The 13835-nt window shown below is 42.8% G+C and overlaps 1 protein-coding gene across 1 annotated transcript in view; it reads right to left on the bottom strand.

The window, feature by feature from the left end:
* CEP192 (centrosomal protein 192) overlaps positions 1-13835 on the bottom strand; it is a 206263-nt gene that overhangs the window by 30388 nt on the left and 162040 nt on the right. The window contains exons 48-49 of the mRNA XM_073329624.1: positions 2645-2817; positions 2141-2264 (exon numbers count right to left, since the gene is read on the bottom strand). Of these exons, the coding sequence (XP_073185725.1) occupies positions 2141-2264; positions 2645-2817 (297 nt within the window). The remainder of the gene's footprint in view (positions 1-2140; positions 2265-2644; positions 2818-13835) is intronic.

Genomic DNA, 13835 nt, shown 5'->3' with positions numbered 1-13835 from the left:
AGTCGAGGTCGGCTCCTATGAATTCCAAGTGTTGCACTGGAATGAGGGTTCATTTTTGGTCATTGATCTGTAAGTCCAGGTCCGTAAACAAGCATCTTGCAGCTTTTTGATGACTCGGTGAGTCTCCTGGAGAGACCAGGCTCTAAGGAGGTAATCATCCAGGTAAGGGTAAATCATGATCCCTTGGGAGCATAAGTGTGCCCCCACTACTGAAAGAACCTTGAAAATACTCTAGGGGCCAATGATAGCCCCAAGGGGAGTACTGGTAGTTGTCTTGTCCCAGAGAGAATCTGAGAAATCGTCTGAGAGTTGGTTGGACTGAAACATGAAAGTATGTGTCTTGAAGGTTGAAAACCAGTCTCCCTATTCCAATGCTGGAACGATCATTGCTAGTGACCATCTTGAATTTTTGAGCTTTGACAAACTTGAGAGCTCTGAGGTCTAGTATGGGTCTCCAACCTCCCTTCCTCTTGGGTATTAGGAAATAGCGAATAGAATCCTTTGCACTATAGATGTTGAGGTACTGGTTCTATAGCTCCTTAACTGGAGGAGACTACCTACCTCTTCCATAGTAAACTTTTATGATAAGAGTCCTTGAAGAGGGATGGGAAAGGTGTTATGGAGGTGACAGGGAGGCAAAATGGACACAGTACCCATTGCGAGTGATCGCTAGGACCCATTGGTCCAATGTTATGCTTTCCCAGGTGCTGTGGAATTCTGCCATAGAATTCTACTGGCTGGAGGCCAAATAGGTGGATGGCAGTGGTCGGTTGTAGCAAACGGGGGGGAGGGTCTATCAATGTCTCAACCAACACATCAAAATTAGTGCTTGGATGTGGATGGCTGGGATGAGGAAGGTTGCAGGCCAGATTGTTTACACCTCAAAATTTTTTTCTTCTTCCCCTGTGGGTCATATTAGCATTGAGCCAGATAATGGGAGGTGCATGGTTTGTGCTGGGGCTGTGGACTAAACTTCCTCTTTTGTCCCAGCATATAGATGCCAAGAGAACGGAGAGTGGCTTGAGAATCTTTCAGTGTGTGAAGAGAGGCATCAGTCTTTTCCACAAAGAGATTAGTGCTTTCAAAGGTTATGTCTTTGATGGTTGACTGTACCTCCTTCATGAAGCCCAAGAGATGGAACCATGATGCATGTCGCATCACCACTGCCGGAGATGGACCTGGCTGCTGTGTCAAGGGCAGACTGTAGCGTTGTTTTGCTACTAACTGTCCCTCCTGAACAATGGCCTTGAATTGGTCGCAATGTGATTCAGGTGACTTCTCAATAAAATTGCTCAGTTTCTAATGGTTTATGTAGCCGTATTTAGTCATCAGGGCTTGGTAGTTGGCAATTTGAAACTGAAGGATGGCTGAGGAGTACGCCTTCCTCCTGAAAAGGTCCAAACACTTCTAGTCCCTGTTGTAAGGGGTGGACCTCATCTGGTGTTGTCAGCCGCAGGAATTAACAGCATCCATCATGATGGAGTTGGGTGGAAGGTGGCAGAAGATGATCACACTCTCCCATGCTGGGACATAATAATTTTTATCCATCCGCTTGTAGGTAGGTAATATCAATGCTGGGATTTGCCAAGTGGTTCTAGCTGGGTCCAGAATGGCCTCATTAATGAGTAGGCACCCTTCTTTCCCAATCCTACCCAGTGATAAGATCCTTCATGAGAGGCTTTTTACACTGGAAAACTGACCAGCAGAACTATAGCAATATAATATACCAATATATCTATGTTGGTGTAACTTATTGTGTGGACACTGTTCTGGAATAAGTGACTTTACTCTAGTATAATTACTCCATACAATTATACTCGAAATAAAAGTCACATTTATTCGAGAAGTGTGTTCACATGTGGAGTTATACTGGCATAGCTATAGTGGTATGTGCTTAGTGAGAAATTATATAACTGATCTCTAAGACTTTTAGATAAATCATATCCAATTTTAATTTCCAATTATAATTGTTCAAACACCAAAAATAACAGTAAAGTATCTAATATTAGGGCCTATGTGGTGTGTATATTCATGAAAGATCACACGTTTACCAGATTCAATGAAGAGCAAAAAATCCACTACCATCTGCAAAAATCCACTTACTTTCATAGTAGAAAAAGAACAATGAAAAGAGACTTACTCTGGCTCAATTACTCCATGTTGAGGTGTTATTGTAAGACAATGAGCTGGCCAAGAAAGTTCAAATTTCAATGACCTATTACAATTGTTCATAATTTGTATATGTCCAGTTTCTGCTGTTCCACCTATTGTACAATACAAAACATGTTTTAGTTCAGCAGACCAAAAACTGACAGCTCCATGATTAAGAAGGAAACTGTTTGCTATTTAACGCCCCTCTGTCATGCTTCGCACCTTGGTGGTTCTTCTTGCTGGCAATAGAGTGTATTTTAGAAATTAATTAATCTCAGAATCTCTGTTTCAGGACACATTCTGGCAACTCAAGGTATTCTGAAAGCAACTTCCACTGACAAACCAAAACCACAGCTCAAACTATTTGGTGAGGAAATTCAATAGAACTATAGTAAAGATATCACCAAAGCCAAACTTACATACTACAGTAGGTTAGGAACATTCACTAGTTAGACCAGTTATTTTACTTATCCAAACTTAAAAAAATACTCACTAATAGAAGGAGATGTCAAAATTAAGTGTTCAGGCTGAACAGCCCATGTCTCTCGAGAAATCAATTTATTCTGAACAGGGTCATCAATATTTAAAGATAATGGGGGACCCTGAGGTCCTTTAACTGGAAGAACATCCAAAGTTGTGTTGGTATGTGTCTCAGAGCTTCCAAGTCTGAAATGAAATAATGAAATAAGAAAAAGCTTTTACTGCAAACAAAAGTAATTTCTTTATGCAAAGTTAGTTAACCATGGCAACATTTTGTTTTTCTTTTGAGCACTAATTTGATTTTCTGATTTTAGCATCTGAAACTAATACATATTCTCAGTTTACCAGGGCCTCAATTTCAATTGAAGTTTCCATTAATAGGAAACCATTCAGTAGCCATATATAATTGGCATATGACAGTGGGTAGTTTAGTTTACATAAAGTATGAAAAGTATCAAATGATATTCTGAGAGAAGGCTGCATTTTAGCAATTGGTGAGGGAAAATTACTTGTTGGTAATTCCAAATTTCATAGTAGTCTCCTGACATCTTGCCCAGCAACATAAATTGTTGACAGCATAATAGCTCTTCCTACCAGAAGTAAGTCAACTTTTGAACTTACTACTTCTCCCCCCGGCCCTAGTTTGACGTTTCCAGAGCCAAGTATTAGATAATGAGGTCATAACTCCACACAACACTCTGAGGTAAGGCAGAAGAGAGAGACAGAGGATAGAAGAGGACAACTACAAACAAATACAACTTGCAAGTAATTTTCCCTTAATGTATCTTACTTCCCACCCAGAAAAAATTTCTGATAGCAGAAGTCGCAAGCAGGGAACCAGATGAGTTGGGTATACTTCAAAGTTGTGCTTGGAGCATGGTCAACAAATGTCAGCAGAGAAGTTCACAAAAAAAAATAGTTGGCATTGCCAGATGAATGTGTGAGGAAGTAATCAGGCGATTAAAACATTTTTAAAAAAGATACTTCTATCCTTTGGTCCTAGAGAGTTGTCATGCCCATTACAAAAAGGTATAACGATTTTGGATGCAGCTGATTAGCTTGCTTTTGGATGCAATTTTTAAACCACCTAGTTATTTTGGATTTGATTGTCATCTGTCTCTTGTTATGATCTTTAAAAAAACCCACAACTCTTCTAAATCTTTCTGTAAGATAGTTTGCTTGACTCCCAAAAAGATTCCTTCTCCGATACAACAAAAGATGGCGACACTGGAGATAAAACAGGCTAGTTAACACGGAACTCATCTTTGATTCAAAGACCCTCAGGGGAGACTGTGTGGTCAGTGGAAGCATATGACTAAGAGCCAGACAGAGGAATAGACAGGCTAGTGAAGGAGAAACAGAGCTCAGGAACAGTTTGTGGAGTTGGAAAATGAAGAAGGGGCACAGCAGGTGGTCACTGAAGGTGAGAGGGCAACGAAAAAGAGAAGAGCAGCTAGTCCTATTGGAAGAGGGCAAGAGTCAATGGAGATAACACCACCAAATATGAGCCCCAGGTTATGGGATGGGTTGGAGAGGATTGCAAGGAACAATAGGAATCAAGAGGACTTGCGGCCAGAGGGAACAGGGGATAGACTGGAGAATTCACACCATCGCCAGGAAAAGGCAGGTCTACGTGACTGAGGACTCCTTACTGAGAAGGATAGACAGGCCTGTAACAAGAGCTGATCCAGAGAACAGAAGGGTGTGCTGTCTGCTGGGTGCTAAGATACGGGATGTGGACCTGAGGCTAAAGAGGATCCTAACGGGAGCGGGAAAGAATCCACTGATTGTCTTTCATGTGGGAACAAATGATACGACTAGATTCTCACTGGAATGTATCAAGGGAGACTATGCCAGGCTGGGGAAGACGCTTAAGGAAATTGAGGCTCAGGTGATCTTCAGTGGGATTCTGCCTGTTGCTAGAGAAGAGCAACAAAGGCGTGACAAGATTATGATGCTCAACAGATGGCTCAGGCACTGGTGCTATAAGGAGGTCTTTGGGATGTATGGCGACTGGGAAGCATTCATGGATAGAGGACTGTTCTCTCAGGATGGACTTCACCTGAGTAAGGCGGGAAATAGACTTCTAGGATTGCAGATGGCACAACTGATCAAGAGAGCTTTAAACTAGGAATTCGGGGGAGATGTCCAGGTAAACTCCACACCGGATTTAACATTGAGAGGGAAGAAAATGAAGTAAGAAAGGATACAGCCATGGGTAGGAGAATGGACATAAGGAGGAAGGGTAGGGTACATACCAGTCTAATAGATGATACTGGTGGTAGAATGTGAGCAACGACAAACGGCAAAAATTAAGATGTTTCTATACTAATGTGAGGAGCCTAGTAACAAAATGGAGGAACTAGAGCTACTGGTGCAGGAAGTGAAACCAGGTATTATAGGGATAACAGAAACATGGTGGAATAGTCGTCATGACTGGACACAGGTATTGAAGGGTATGTGCTGTTTAGGAAACACAGAAATAAAGGCAAAGGTGGTGGGGTAGCATTGTATATCAATGATGCGGTAGACTGTAAAGAAATAAGAAGTGATGGAATGAAAGTGTCTCCGCAAAAATCACACTGAGGAAAAAACTACTAGAGCCTCCCCTGGGACAGTGCTTGGGGTGTGCTATAGATTTCCGGGATCCGATCTGGATATGGATAGAACCTTCTTTAATGTTTTTAATTAAGTAAATACTAATGGGAATTGTGTGATCATGGGAGAATAACTTCCCAGATATAGACTGGACGACGAGTGCTAGTAATTATAATAATAGGGCTCAGATTTTCTTGGATGCGATAGCTGATGGATTCCTTCACCAAGTAGTTGCTGAACCGACAAGAGGGGATGCCATTTTAGATTTGGTTTTGGTGAATAGTGAGGACCTCACAGAAGAAATGGTTGTAGGGGACAACCTTGGTTCGAGCGATCATGAGCTAATTCAGTTCAAACTAAATGAAAGGATAAACAAAAATAGATCTGTGACTAGGGTTTTTGATTTCAAAAGAGCTAACTTTAAAAATTAAGGAAATTAGTTAGGGAAGTGGATTGGACTGAAGAACTTGTGGATCTAAAGGCGGAGGAGGCCTGGAATTACTCCAAGTCAAAGTTGCAGAAACTATCAGAACCTGCATCAAGAAAGGGGAAAAAATTCTTAGGAATTGTTATCCAAGATGGATGAGCAAGCACCTTAGAGAGGTGATTAAAAAAAAGCAGAAAGCCTACAAGGAGTGGAAGATGGGAGGGATTAGCGAGGAAAGCTACCTTATTGAGGTCAGAACATGTAGGGATAAAGTGAGAAAGGCCAAAAGCCACGTAGAGTTGGACCTTGCAAAGGGAATTAAAAGCAATAGTAAAAGGTTCTATAGCCATATAAAGAAGAAGAAAACAAAGAAAGAAGAAGTGAGACTGCTAAACATTGAGGACGGAGTGGAGGTTAAGGATAATCTAGGCATGGCCCAATATCTAAACAAATACTTTAGCCTCATTAAAGACTGAGGCAATGAGGAGTTTAGGGATAATGGTAGGACAACAAATGGGAAGGAGGATATGGAGGTAGATATTACCACATCCGAGGTAGAAGCCAAACTTAAACATCTTAACGGGACTCAATCGTGGGTCCCAGATAATCTTCATCCAAGAATATTAAAGGAACTGGCACATGAAATTGCAAGCCCATTAGCAAAAAAATTTCATGAATCTGTAAACTCAGGGGTTGTACCGTATGACTGGAGAATTGCTAACATAGTTCCTATTTTTAAGAAAGGTAAAAAAAGTGACCCGGCTAACTACAGGCCTGTTAGTTTGACAGCTGTAGTATGCAAGGTCTTGGAAAAATTTTTGAAGGAGGAAGTAGTTAAGGACATTGAGGTCAATGGTAATTGGGACAAAATACAACATGGTTTTACAAAAGGTAGATCGTGTCAAACCAACCTGATCTTCTTTGACAAGGTAACAGATTTTTTAGACAAAGGAAATGCAGTGGATCTAATTTACCTTGATTTCAGTAAGGCATTTGATATGGTTCCACATGGGGAATTATTAGCTAAATTGGAAAAGATGGGGATCAATATGAAAATAAAGGTAGAAAAGGAACTGGTTAAAGGGGAGACTACAACGGGTCACACTGAAAGGTGAACTGTCAGGCTGGAAGGAGGTTACCAGTGGAGCTCCTCACGGATCGGTTTTGGGATTAATCTTTTTATTACTGACCTTGGCACAAAAAGCGGGAATGTGCTAATAAAGTTTGCGGATGACACAAAGCTGGGAGGTATTGCCAATACAGAGGACCAGGATATCATACACGATGAAACTGGAGTAATAGCAATAGGATGAAATTTAATAGTGAAAAGTGCAAGGTCATGCATTTAGGGATTAACAACAAGAATTTTTGTTATAAACTGGGGATGCATCACTTGGAAGTAACAGAAGAGAAGAGGAGAAGGACCTCGGAGTATTGGTTGATCACAGGATGACTATGAGCCGCCAATGCGATATGACCATGAAAAAAGCTAATGCGGTTTTGGGATGCATCAGGCGAGGTATTTCCAATAGAGATAAAGAGGTGTCAGTACCGTTATACTAGGCACTGGTGAGACCTCATCTCGAATAGCGTGTGCAGTTCTGGTCTCCCATGTTTAAGAAAGATGAATTCAAACTGGAACAGGTACAGAGAAGGGCTACTAGGATGATCCGAGGAATGGAAAACCTGTCTTATGAAAGGAGACTCAAAGAGCTTAGCTTGTTTAGCCTAACCAAAATAAGGCTGAGACGAGATATGATTGCTCTCTATAAATATATCAGAGGGATAAATACCACGGAGGGAGAAGAATTATTTAAGCTCAGTACCAATGTGGACACAAGAACAAACGGATATCAACCGGCCATACCTAGGGAGATGGTGGAATCTCCTTCCTTAGATATTTTTAAGGTCAGGCTTGACAAAGCCCTGGCTGGGATGATTTAGTTGGGGACTGGTCCTGCTTTGAGCAGAGGGTTGGACTAGATGACCTCCTGAGGTCCCTTCCAACCCTGATATTCTATTCTAAGGAAGTTTACACTCGAAGGTTTCTAACCATCAGAAGAGTGAAGTTCTGGAACAGCCTTTCAAGGGAAGTGGTGGGGGCAAAAGACATATCTGGCTTCAAGAGAAAACTTGATAAGTTTATGGAGATGATATAATGGGATAGCCTAATTTTGGCAATTAATTGATCTTCGACTATTAGCGGTAGATATGCCCAATGGCCTGTGATGGGATGGGATCTGAGTTACTATAGAAAATTCTTTCCTGGGTGTCTGGCTGGTGAGTCTTGCCCACATGCTCAAGGTTTAGCAGATCGCGATATCTGGGGTTGGGAAGGAATTCTCCTCCATGGCAGATTGTCAGAGGCCCTGGAGGTTTTCGCCTTCCTCTGCAGCATGGGGCACGGGTTACTTGCTGGAGGATTCTCAGCACCTCGAAGTCTTTAAACCACGATTTGAGGACTTAAATACTCAGACATAGGTTAGAGGTTTGTTACAGGAGTGGGTGGAGTGAGATTCTGTGCCCTGCATTGTGCAGGAGATCAGACTAGACGATCATAATGGTCCCTTCTGACCTTAAAGTCTATGATTATTATTTCTTTTTGAATTTATTCCAAAGAATGGCCTAGACTAGGGAAAAAATGAAAACCACCAGTTTGGGTGGAATGAACAGACTTATTAAGGACATGTCTACACTAGCGAACTTACAGCAGCACAGCTGTACCGATGCAGCTGTGCTACTATAAGATTGATCATTTAGCTGTTCTATGCCGAGGAGAGAGCTCTCTGTTGACCTAATTAAACCACCACACCGAATGGCAGTAGCGGGAGAGCCCATGTCCTGGCAACGTAGCACTGTCTACACCGGTGCTTCTGTCGGTGTAACTTACGTCGCTTAGAGGGATTTTTTTTTTTGACACCCCTGAGCAACATAAATTATACCAACAAAAGTGCTTGTGTAAACATAGTCTAAGGACCTGGCAGAAACCAATCCAGATCAACACTGTGTCCAGAGAGACAGTGCAAGCTCCAATGACTCATGGATTGAAACACTCAGCAGAAAAGATGAGCAAAGACTCCAGCTCGAGAACAAAGGACAAAATGTGAGGTGGAGGGAATAAGTATTGGCTTCTAGAAGAGGCTGGGACCTCTCTCACTTAGGAACTGACTAAGGAAGGAAGTCAGAGTGTCAGTGAGAGACAGCCTGAAAATGGAGCTCACTACAGCTTGGCTGGTGAATTACTCTGAGCTGACCAGAATGCTTTAACTTTCATTTCTCTATGCTGACCTAAGGATTTTCAAAGCTGTGTTCTTCTTGACTAATAAATCCTATTCTGTTTTGAAAACACTGTTTGGGGAGTCATTACAAATACTGGCTGGGGTGCATTAGTCCCTGAAGAATGTACACATCTCTGCCAGGAGTCTCTCAGTTGTGCTCGCTGAGCAGAGCTCACAGTGTGAAGCAGGAGTTGAAGACTTAGCAGTTCAGTCATTAGAAGCAATAAGGCTGCATGGCTTACCCTGAAGGAAGAGAGACCCCACCCGCTCCCCTTGGGGAATCTGGCACATCACAAGGATTCCTTTAAGAGACTATTCCAAAGTTGGAAACACAGTGCTGATCTTTTGGATCTATGATAACATATAGCCTGGTTTAGGTGAAAATCCAAGTGGATTTTGGGGGTGAACTTCGGGGGTAATCTCAACATACATTTGTCAGCATAGAAAATAACGTATCGTGGTTCATTCATAAGGGCACCCAATTCACCGACCTTTCTAGTTGATGTGCTAGCTACCAAAAAGGTGACCTTTGTAGAGAGATGGGAGATGAAGCATGTCACTAAAGGTTCAAACAGCGGCTTGGTTAATGCTGAGAGGACCGAATGAAAGTCCCACGTTGGACCAAGTTTATTTACTGGAGTAAAGGTTTTCACTACACAGTTCTGATGTGGGTAAAAATAGAATGGTTGTCTATTGCAGAGGGGAGCAGGGGCTAATTGCCACCAAGTGCACTCAAAGGGAGCTAAGGGAAAGACCAGAGTCTTCAGAATGAGCAGGCAGTCTAAGATACTGGAAATGTCTGATTCTTCGGGGGACATCTGGTGATTCTGGGTCTAAAACAGAAAAATGCTTCCACTTAGCTGAATAGCATATTCTGGTGGATTCCTTCTGGCTGCTAAGGATGACCTGAACCATTAACAAAACATGCCTGTGCCCATTTAATGCCCATACAAATATCACCCCACAAGATGAAAAGGCACTGAATTGGGATGTCTGATCTTGGCCCATATCTGGTATCAAGAGATCTGGGAAAGGTGTGAGACTGATGTATGGTTGTTCTGACAGCTGGAGAAGGTTGAGGAACTGTTCAGGCCATCTGGGAGCAATGAGGATAATGATCATTGCCTCATCATGAGGACATGAGTTAAGAGAGGAACTTGGGGGTGGTGGTGTGTGAACATTAAGATTAGGAAGGAATTCCTTTCGGAGTCCCAGTCCTACACTCCTCTGGAACAATATATCGGATTTCCTGTTTTCTTGTGACATTGCCTGAATATAGTCTTTACCACAGAGTAGGGTATCTCTCATTTGTGGTTGCTCAACAAGTGTCTGCTGAGGCTGTCTGCTAATGTACTCTGTATTCCCCAGGTGGTGTACCGCTGATGGTGTATTCATCACCAAATCACCTTGATTCCACAGATTGACCAACTCTATGCAGAGGAGAATGGATCTTGCTCCCCCTCGCTTACTAATGTAAAACACTTATTTTGTCTGACATCACCTGAAAATATTGGGATTGTATAAGCAATAAGCATTGCACACAGGCCTCTTGAACAGCTCTCACTTCTAGGAGATTTATATGCATCCTGGGCTCCTAGGGTGTCCATGTTCCTTGTGGGCATACTATGAGGGAGGCATCTAATCCATGTCTTCTGTGGTGAGGGTGGGATGAAGGGAACTATGCACACCTTGTCCCTGCACTACCACCAACCCAAGGAGTCCCTCGCTCCAGGGTGAAGTGTGATTAGCTTGTCCATAGTGTGTGTATTTGGCATGTTGTAACTCTAAGAACACACTAGTTCCATTTGGCACGCTGTTGTCATGATACATACCCAAAAGGTGGCATGTAATATATCACTAGAAAACTAATAAATCATTGATCACTAATATTCTTGTGGGAATGTATATCCAGTAAACAAAGGGTTTTATATAGATATGGTCTGAAAATATGTTCTTAAAATGTATTTGGCAAGCAATGCCTAAGCTATGTTAGCTCCAGATAAAAGGATGTGGTTGCACCTGTCTGAATGTGTGTCCGATATAAATTAAACAAATTTACATGCAAGATTAAAAAAAAGCTCATCAGAAGAGCAAATGAAGACAGACAATTGTTTAAAAATTTCAATGGGGGATGGAAACTGCACCACCAGGAAGCCTTCCTGTCTCTTGAAGGGTCTGTGGACTTTGGTAAGATATAAGGAGAGAGAAAAAGACATTTTGGCATCCATCACTTGATGGACTGAAGGGGTCAGAGCTCTTGAAATCACAGAATGCTGGATCCTTTTACCAAGGGTACTGAAGTCTCTGGGAGTTGAGTATAGGTGATGAACATGCTTTGGCAAAGACTAACTTGCTGAAATCAAGTTTTAGTCTTAGAATTGTATTTTTACTTATGTTTCCCTTAACACTTTCAATCTTTATTCCTTATACTTGATATCACTTAAACCTATCGCCTTTTTTTATTCGGTTACTTTTACTATAAAGCAATTCAGTGCTTCAATTAAAATAGTGTTTGTTAATGTAGTTAAGGTAATGAGCTGTGGGGCACTGTCTTTTTAAGGGAGCAGCAAACAATTTCTGTAAGCCTTCAGCAAAGGGCTGCACACTACAGGGCAGATGGTTATGGGGAAAATGCGGGACTGGTGGGAGTTGGGGTCATCCTGAAAAAAGTAACTGGAAAAAGTGGAAGCCAGAATGTGACCTGCATGCTTGTATTCTGGATATTGGGGTCAGGGCTGTGAGCCACAGCAGCATAACATGTAAGGCACACAGCGTTGGCGGGGCAGGTGGCAACAAGCTGGTTAACTCCAAAATGTCATAATGTATACTATCCTGAGACAAGCTTTTAGACAGGAAAGTTGAAGTCTTGCGAGGGTGGCATCAGTTCTATGGCTCCCACTAAAGCAGGGTGTCTACCTCTTGAATGAATATCTTCTTGTGAATGTTCCTTGAAAAATGAATGGGAAATGAATGGTATGGTGTAGCTGAACTGGATTATATCAAAGACCCATTTGTCCGTAGTTATCATCCATAAAATATGGGAAAACTGAGTTAGGCAGCCACCAAACTGGATGTCTGGGTTACAATGAGATAGCATCTGAACTGATTTGCAACTCTTGGAAATCCCATCAAAAGAATCTTCTTGCTGGAGATTGTGGTTGAAAGGAAGATGAGGGAGAAAGAGGAAAGGGGAGCGTTATGGTAGTCTGTCTGCACCCTTTGTTGCATCATAGCCCCTCTGGTGGCAGACGACTTGTGGTAATTGTGTCAGTTTATATGGCTATGCTACATCCTCTTCAGTGACTGTGTATGAACCTAGGGAGCATACGGTTGCTCGAGTCCTTTAATGAGTGTAAAGACTCACTTTTTTCATTAAATAAGTTATTTTCCATCAAAGGGCATACCTTCTACAGTTGATTGAACCTCCCTAGGGATCCTGCAGAATGCAGCCAGGATTCACAATGCATCCCAAAAGCCATCAGCTGTATGGATTGTGCTGAATGAAAATTGTAAAGATGTTCTGGCCAGACTATTCTCATCAATAAGGGCCTGAAATTCCGAAATTTTCAAAGAGTTGACAAAATCATCTCTCACTAGCAAGACCTGGTAATTAGCTATTCAGAATGCAGAGCTGGAAGACACAAATACTCTCCTTCCAAAGAAGGTATGTACACATTTGGCCTCTTCATCTGAAGGAATGGACCTGGGAGTGGTTGCCTAATCCTGTCAGTGGCTGTCTGAACCAAAACGATTTCAAGGCAAGAGGAGTAAATATAAACTTTGCTCCCTTGGCTGGAACAAAGCTCCTCTTGTCTGCCCTCTTGGGGCTCAGTGCACATGTCTCTGGAGTATGTCACTTCATCTTGGCAGGCTTCAAGATGGCCTTGTTAACAGAGTGTGACTCTACTAGGTCCCATACTCTAACATCCAGGAGTTTGTGGGGTGTCTCCTCAATTTCCTTCAGAGGAATCCAGAGCTCATCTGCAACTCTCCTCAATAAATCTTGAAACTGTCTATGGTCAACTGGCAGAGACGACGAGGCAAGCACCTCATCAGGAGATGAAGATACTCCTGTTGGAACTGGCAGTACCACTGGAACTGGCTCTACCTTTTCCTCAACTTCCTGAGAGCGCTCTGGCTGATCTCTTGGGTGGGAAGGGCAGAGAATGGATGGATGGCTCTTGATGAGCACGTACCAATTCCGGATAATGCAAAATATTATCCACAGTCCCCAGTACAGCCAATGAGAGGGATCCAACATAGGTTGAGAAGGGCTCCAAGGCATAAAGCAGCAGTTCTCAAACTATGGGTCGGGACCCTGAATGAGGTCAGTAGGGCTGGCTTAGACTTGCTGAGCTCAGTGCTGAAGCCCGAATCCAACTGCCCAGGGCCAAAGCCAAAACATGAGGGCTTCATCCCTGGGTGGCAGGACTCAGGTTGCAGGCCTCCTGCCCGGGGTTGAAATGCTTAAGCTTCAGCTTTGGCCCCCCTGCCTGGAGCTGTGGGGTTTGGGGGACCACCAAGGGCAGTAGGACTTGGGTGGGCTCAGGCTTCCATCCCCCCGCCTGGGGGCATGAAATAATTTTTGTTGTAAGAAGGGGGTTGCAGTGCAATTAAGTTTGAGAACCCCTGGCATAGAGGATACCAACAGTCCTGGGGTGAGGGAAGGGAACCCCATATTATGAGGCTGTGGCAGAGCCCAGGATATTCTAACTTCTCTGTCTGGGCTTATAGCTGTTGGTGTGGTGATGTCAGTCCCATCTCCATGTCAGAGATTCCCCTGAAGAGGAAAATGAAAGTTCCACTTCCATTTGTGGTGCCCTTGGTACAGTCTATGTAGCACTAATGTAACTATAGTTAGAATGAGGAATCAGTTTCTCTTGTAGCGTTTGCAGACTGCT

The sequence above is a fragment of the Lepidochelys kempii genome, chromosome 2 (assembly GCF_965140265.1).
Source record: "Lepidochelys kempii isolate rLepKem1 chromosome 2, rLepKem1.hap2, whole genome shotgun sequence".
NCBI lineage: Eukaryota > Metazoa > Chordata > Testudines > Cheloniidae > Lepidochelys > Lepidochelys kempii.
Note: the sequence above shows the minus strand (reverse complement) of the source record. Positions and strands in the feature narration are given on the sequence as shown.